The 7,587-nt window shown below is 41.1% G+C and overlaps 1 protein-coding gene across 1 annotated transcript; it reads left to right on the top strand.

The window, feature by feature from the left end:
* The first annotated feature begins 2,054 nt into the window (after positions 1–2,054).
* LOC130088978 (NLR family CARD domain-containing protein 3-like) lies at positions 2,055–3,794 on the top strand. Its single transcript, XM_056256031.1, has one exon. The coding sequence runs from the start codon at positions 2,070–2,072 to the stop codon at positions 3,792–3,794; it is 1,725 nt and encodes a 574-aa protein (XP_056112006.1). The 5' UTR covers positions 2,055–2,069.
* The last annotated feature ends 3,793 nt before the right edge of the window (positions 3,795–7,587 follow it).

Here is a 7,587-nt window from a genome sequence, read left to right as displayed (position 1 = left end):
AATAATTAAGTTAGATTTTTTTCCAGGGCCTACCATTTTCGTACAGTTGCACTGAAAGTGACAGAAATGCAAATGTTACAACTTACCCCATATGCGGGGTTAATTGTAACAGACAGAGGGGTTAGTTGTAACACTTATGTAAAACACATAATTCAGTACTATTTTATCTGTATAGTTTGATATTGTTTGTACATCTGTCTAGATAGATATCCATACATCCATTCCTCGTCCAATCATCCTTCTATTATGAATATCATGGATAGAGATATAGAAAAGGAAAGTAAATAAAATCAAATATTGTAATGCAGTTGAATTACATTTGTGTGTGGCAGCTGCATGTAAAATTATTATTATTAATAACAGTAATATAATAAAAATAAAAATTTAAAGGGTTTATTGCATTAAAAAAGGCTATATTTTAAATAAATAAACAAGTGATCAATGCATAGTAAACTAAATAAAATGAAAAAATCCAACATTGTTTGTGAAAGTCCAACAAAGTTAAATATATAAATACTCAAACCTGAAAAGTTGTGTGGCTCCCTGTTTTCATTTGATTATCATTGTACACGTGGCGGCTTAGTTGTAACACTGCGCTACAACTAACCCCGCTGTGTAAAAAATATTTTAAGCCATAGCTAACACTTGCTAGGAGTTGCTGACAGGTTTTCAAAACAGTGCTATGTTTTAGCCAACAAGACAGTGATTAAGGCAATATAAAGTTAGATTTGGAAACGTACACACCCAACTCAGAAACCGAAAAAAACCTATGATGAAAAAAATTCTTGCATGGTGTCAAAACACTCTTTGTCCAGTATCTTCACGAAATATTATCAAAACTTTCCACAAATTCGCGGGAGACCGTCTTTTGGCAGCGAGAGAAAAAGACTGGAAACACAACCTGCTTGATCCTGACTAACTATGTAAAAGGTCCGTGTTACATTTATGTCACAATTTGACTGACATACAAGTGTCGAAGGTGGGTCTAGAACCCAGGTCTCCCGGTTAGAGAAAGCTATTTCTCTACCTCTGGTCTACTGGGAAGACAGTTTGTAGAAGACCCATGTGCAGAAGCAAAAGCAAACTAGGAGGCTCAGATAACTCAAAGCAGGGAGTCTTTACTTGAACTCAGTTCTCAAATACAAACAAAAGAGCAGTCATAGCTTTACAAAACAAAACATAAAGTAAGCCCAGTGGCAACAGAGAAACAACACTTAACTCTTCTAGAACTCAGGAAATCCATAGATGGTGGGCTCAAGACTGAACACAGCTCAATGAAAACTGCCAACTTAAATAGGGCAAAATTCAGGTGGAACGCATTAACTTGATTAGCAGTCATTATTAAAGAGTTCACAGCAGGTGGTGCCGCCTAGTGACTGGGAGAGTAATTGCAGAAAGGAGCAGACAGCACTCTCTAGTGGCTTGGAGTGTCATTGCAAGAGGGATCAGGCAGTGCTCCCTAGTGGCTTGGAGAGTCGTTGCAGGAGGAGTCTTACAATTTAACCCCGCGTTAGGTTGTGCCCCGCGCTCCCCTATTTCCAATACTTGCCTCAGGCTTGCATAGTATCGTCAACTCACTCATCAGAATCCTCTGTAATCCTTGGCAAACTTTGCATAATATAGGAAGTTAATCAAGAATCTAAAGGAGTCAGTGTACAGAAAAAAAGCAGTCGTATGTGTGATGTCTTCTACCAAAATGGAGTTGTTTCTAGACAGCTAGTGGAATGCTGCTTGAACTGACAGTTCTGTGTAAATGTGTAATTTCACATTAGAGTTTAAAGTTTGGTGTGCTGGAACATTTGAATGTTTTTCTCTATTTTGCAGCTTTTTCACCATTTTTCTGTTTGTCTCACTGTTTCTGCAGAGTGAAGAGAGATGGCGTGATCAGTTTAGTGATGTTCTACCTGACTCACTTTGTCTCCTACTGTCGGAACCTCATGGGGTGGCACAACACAGAAGCAGCCCTTCGGACACTCACACTGCTAGAGGAGACTACAGACCTGCAGCATGATTCTCACCAAACAGTAGATGATGTCCTGCAGAGAGTCAAAGAACAACACAAAACCATAATGAAGAACAAGTATGGGAGCTTATTGGAAGGAATAAAACTAGAAAAGAATCAAACCCTCATGAACAGGATCTACATACAGCTCTACATCATAGAGGGAGAGAGTGAAGGAGTAAATGAAAAACAGATGGAGAAAACACATGACACTCCAATCTACTGCAATGATATCTTTAAACCCTTACATGAATCAGGTTGTGAGAAAGACAAAATCAAGACTGTTCTTACTAAAGGCATCACTGGAATTGGAAAAACCGTCTCTGTGCAGATGTTAATTCTAGACTGGACCGAGGGAAAAGCCAATCAGGATGTAGATTTCATGTTTGTGCTTCCATTTCGAGAGCTGAACTTGATTAAAGATCACCAGTACAGTCTTCATAGACTTCTGCTGGACTTTCATCCTGAACTTCAAGATCTGGACTTAAAGATTTATGAGGAGTGTAAAGTTGTGTTCATCTTTGATGGTCTGGATGAAAGCAGAATTACACTGATGTTTTCAGACATTGAAAAAGTTTGTGATGTGAATGAGTCTTCATCAGTGGATGTGTTGATGTCAAACCTCATCAGAGGAGAGCTGCTTCCCTCTGCTCTCATCTGGATCACCTCCAGACCAGCAGCAGCCAATCAGATCCCCTCAAAATACATCAACCGTCTGACAGAAATTCAGGGATTCAACGGGCCTCAGGAGGAGGAATATTTCAGGAAGAGAATCAATGATGAGCATCAAGCCAGTAGAATCATTTCACATATTAGAAGATCAAAAAGTCTTCATATCATGTGTCACATACCCGTCTTCTGCTGGATCTCAGCCACTGTGCTTCAAAACCTCCTGAAACAAGATGACAGTGCAGAAATCCCTCAAACTCTGACTGAAATGTACATCCACTTCCTACTGACTCAGATCAACATGAGGAATCAGAAGTATGATGAACGAGATCCAGAGAAACTCCTGCAGTCCAACAGAGACATGATTGTGAAACTGGCTGAACTGGCTTTCAATCAGCTGATGAAGGGCAATATGATGTTCTATGAGGAGGACCTGAAAGAGAGCGGCATAGATGTCACTGACACCTCAATGTATTCTGGGATGTTTAAGGAGGAATCTGTGATTCATCAGAGGAAAGTCTATTGCTTCATACATCTGAGCTTTCAAGAGTTTCTGGCTGCTTTCTTTGTATTTTACTTGAATGTAGTCAAGAATACAAAATCACTGAATTTGTTCCTGGATGGCTGTAACTGGAACATCTGGGAAAGCTTTCTTCTGCATGAACTACTAAAAGCAGCAGTTAATAAATCCTTACAGAGTGAAAAGGGACACCAGGATCTCTTCCTGCGGTTCCTACTGGGCGTCTCACTGGAGTCCAATCAGAGACTCTTACAGGATCTTCTGGCACACAAAGTGAACAGCTCAGAGACCATCAAGAGAGTCACAAAGTACATTAAAGACAAAATCGAAGGTGATGAATGTCTCTCAACTGACAGGTGCATCAATCTGTTCCACTTTCTGCTGGAAATGAATGATCAGACTCTGTACAGAGAGATTCAGGAGTTTGTAAAATCAGAGAATCACTCATTGAAGAAACTTTCTCCATCCCACTGCTCAACAATAGCCTACATGCTTCAGATATCAGAGGGACTGGATGAGTTTGATCTGAAGAAATACAACACTTCAGATGAGGGCAGAAGGAGACTGATACCAGCTGTGCTGAACTGCCAAAAAGCTCTGTGAGTATTAATTTATGTGATTGTGTGCAGTAATGTCTAAATATATTCATCCTTATGAATTGCATCCTTCACAAGGATTGCATCCTTCCTCTAGGCCTTTAAGATCTGTACATAGGTTTCAGTTAACCACTCCAAAGTCTCGACTTAAATCAAAAGGAGACAGGGCCTTCTCTGTTGCAGCTCCCTGTTTATGGAACAGTCTACCCCTCCATGTTAGATCTTGTGCCACCCTTGATGCATTTAAATCTCTTTTAAAGACTTATCTCTTCTCTCTTGCTTTTGACTGTAATTAAATTCTTGCAATTGTTTTATACTTTGTTTTATAATCTTAGATTATATGTGCTGGGCTATATGTAAAGCACTTTGGCCAACGTGTGTTGTTTTTAAACGTGCTATATAAATAAATGTGATTTGTGATTTGATTTGACAAAACCAACAATATCAGATCAAGCTTATTTTGCAGCCTTTTTGGACTGATTAAGTTTGAGTTCTGTAAGTCAGTTTGTTTGATGGTACATCAAACTATTTTAAAAGGAAAATGTATGCAGAAAAAAACAACCACAGCCTAATAAAGTATATCAAAATCCAAGTCAGGAATCCAAAAAGGTTGAATAGTATGAAGGCAGCAAAAGACAGAGACCATGTTAAACTGGGAAGATGAAGGATCTGGACTTGAATCATAAAGTACTTTATTGAAGTAAAGTGATTTGACATGAAGGCCAAGTATGGTAACCCATACTCAGAATTTGAGTACAAACACACACACACACTACACACACCCACTTCAAACCATGGGTACACACCTTGAGCAGTGGGCAACCATTTGCTGAAGCACCCGGGGATCAGGTGTCTTGCTCAAGAGCACCTTAGTCATTTACTGCCTGTATTGAGAATCAAACCCGCAACCTTTTTATGGGGTTATTACATTATGTTCAAGAACAATGGCTGTCATTCTTATATGTGTTGATCTCTTATTTCATTTATACAAGTTACTGCACTGGTGTGTAGAATCAGTTGCTTTAGAAAATAAATCAATTGATTTCAGCAATCAGAGCTTTGCCTGTGTCAAATATTTGACTATATTATGTCTCGAGTCAGTTTATAATAATGTCAGTTCATTACAGAAAAACCAAAAGGCCATAGCATTATTTTTTTCCTGCCATCTTTTCTTGTGATATCAACATGATATCTTGTGATATCAACAGCAGTTGTTGTTGAGCTTTTGACTTCATTTTCTCACTAGACAAAAACTGAACATCACTTGCTATTGCTGTGGTCAGCCACAATTTATTTTTATTTAGCATTTGTCAAACATCATTATATTATCATTCAGGCATCCCAGTACCTTGAAGTGGCAGGCAGAGAAATTGATCACATGTTCAGAAGCACTATAATGTCTATGACGATTGTAGCTTCTTTGTCAACTGTTGGACACTAATTTTGAAGTGGTTTATTGCTGAAAGAAATACTGTAGAGCTATTTCAGTTTCAGTCCCTAATCAAAGTTAAACCCCAATAATATATGCAGCATTATGTAGCTATATAGCAATTATATGGCTTTTGTTAACTTGAATTGGTATTTTGAGACAAATGAGTGTTGCTATGTTGAGATGACAAGATAATTAAGTGATCATGACTTAATAACTCACATCTATTTACTGAGCCATATTTCACCCTGTGTTATAGACTTACTGACTGTAATCTCACTGATCAGTGCTGTGAAAGTTTGTCTTCATCTCTACAATCGTCAAACTCCTCACTTAGAGAGCTGGACCTGAGTCGTAATGACCTGCATGATTCAGGAGTGAAGCTTCTGTCTGATGGACTGAAGAGTTCACACTGTCAACTCAACATACTGAGGTAATAAAAGCAATAAAGATTCACTTGTTTTGACATTTAAGATGCCTTCTGCTCTGGTCCCGATCTCCTGGGTGTTTGCAATGAATCAGCAGACCCCAGTCTTAAGAGGTTACAGTTAAGTTAATGAAAAGGTTGAATCATTATCACAGGGAGAATTTGGTTTTATTGTTCCCTTTTACTCATTTGCTAGAAGGTACAAAACACAAACTGTTTACCCTTTTATAAACTCCAACAAAATAGTCCCAATAATTATTTCCATTACACGAGAGTAGATGTTAAAACTTCATGCTGATTTGTACTCGGCTTTCGCCAAGATAAGCCAAACTAAGACGTAGCTTTACAGTAAACTATGCTTCTCCATCCATTTACGCTTCTTTCCATATGGTGGTGTGACTCCCCTTCTGTCCGGCATTAACGGCTGCAGTGTACTTGGCGCGTCAGCACACGCGACGGCTGCAACTACAGGACCAGCACGACAACCGTCTGGATTGAGCCGAGTAGGGGACATCTCTAGGGTCTTCAAGTGGGCACCTTCCGTCCTCAGTGTTTCGTCGACTAGCCCACGACACCTCAAGAGGGCTCGACAGTGACTCTGGCGTCCCAGAGTCACCCCCCTCCGTCCCCCACTCAACTCAGCCCAGCTTACTGACCTCTACATCCCTCCTGCTGCTGAGACCTAACCACAATCTCACAATCTCTCCGCAACCCAACCATACGCGCCAACCCGTTTGACTAAGGCTGTCGAGCCCCACTGGTGCGTTAAAGCAGTTTCAGTGGCAATGGTTCCGTATGGCATACCACCTACCGCAAAACACAATATCTACCCAACCACCCGTCATTCACGCAATATCCACAGGAACGTATACAAATAAACCAACAGACTCTTCAAGTTTTCAAGAATTCTACGAAACCGTAGCGTGGCGGTCTGTACACAGCCAGCTAGAATCTTTCCGTCTCAACCACAGCCAGTTGCTGCTCCTTTCTGCTGCTTCAGATAAGTTCTTTTCTGTGCGACGCAACTCTTGGCCGCTGAATCCGACGTCTCTGAGGAACCGGGTTGTAGAGTGTGCCACAAAACCTCGACAACCCACTTCCACTGGATAAACCTGGACTCTCTATCCTCGCTGTTCTGCTTCAGTGGACAGATGAGCATACCGCAGTTTCTTCCTCTCATATGCCTCATCTACCGCATCCTCCCATGGCACTGTTAACTCTATCAGTTGAACCATGCGTGCTGATCCAGACCACAAAACAATATCTGGTTGTAGGTTAGTGGTGGCAATCTCAGGTGGAAAAATAAGCCGTTGATCAAGATCAGCCAGCATCTTCCAGTCCCTAGCAGCTTCCAGTTGTCCTGGGCGAGAATTGGTGTTAACACCTTTTCTTGGTGGTAGCTCGCCTGGGCGGAGTAATATTGTCTTCTGCGTGTAATGTTTTGCTAGAACAGGCGGCAACTTATTGGTCATACTACGCTTGCCTTCCAATGCTAAGGCCAAACATCGCAGTACTTGGTCATGGCGCCAAGTAAACCGACCTTGGCTAAGAGCCAACTTACATCTGGTCAAAATGTGCCTTAATGTGGCAGGTGATGAACACAAAGGACAAGAGGGATCCTCTCCTGCCCAGAGGTTTAGGTTCTGCGGTGATGGGAGAACATCATATGTTGACCTAATAAGGAAACTGATCCTACTCTTTTCCATTGACCAAAGGTCTTGCCAGCCCATCTTGCGCTGTTCCACACTCTCCCATCTCATCCACTCTCCCTGCTTGGCCTAGGAAATGGCCTTTATACACCTCATCCTCTCCTCCTGCTTTTGCACCTCGTTGACTACCAGCTTCCTCCTTTGAGCTGGGTCTGCCTTGTGCCATTTAGGAGGAGCTAAACTGAGCCCAAAACCCCCTCTTCCATGCTGTACCCGTCCCACGATATCCCCAATT

The sequence above is a fragment of the Rhinichthys klamathensis genome, unplaced genomic scaffold, assembly GCF_029890125.1.
Source record: "Rhinichthys klamathensis goyatoka isolate OS25496 unplaced genomic scaffold, OSU_Roscu_1.1 h1tg000123l_1, whole genome shotgun sequence".
In the NCBI taxonomy this organism is placed as follows: Eukaryota; Metazoa; Chordata; class Actinopteri; order Cypriniformes; family Leuciscidae; genus Rhinichthys; species Rhinichthys klamathensis.
This window is presented reverse-complemented; position numbering and strand designations above follow the sequence as displayed.

Bases quoted from the DNA above. Each gene is read 5' to 3' on its own strand.
- LOC130088978 (XM_056256031.1), top strand. From the start codon at position 2,070: ATGAAGAACAAGTATGGGAGCTTATTGGAAGGAATAAAACTAGAAAAG.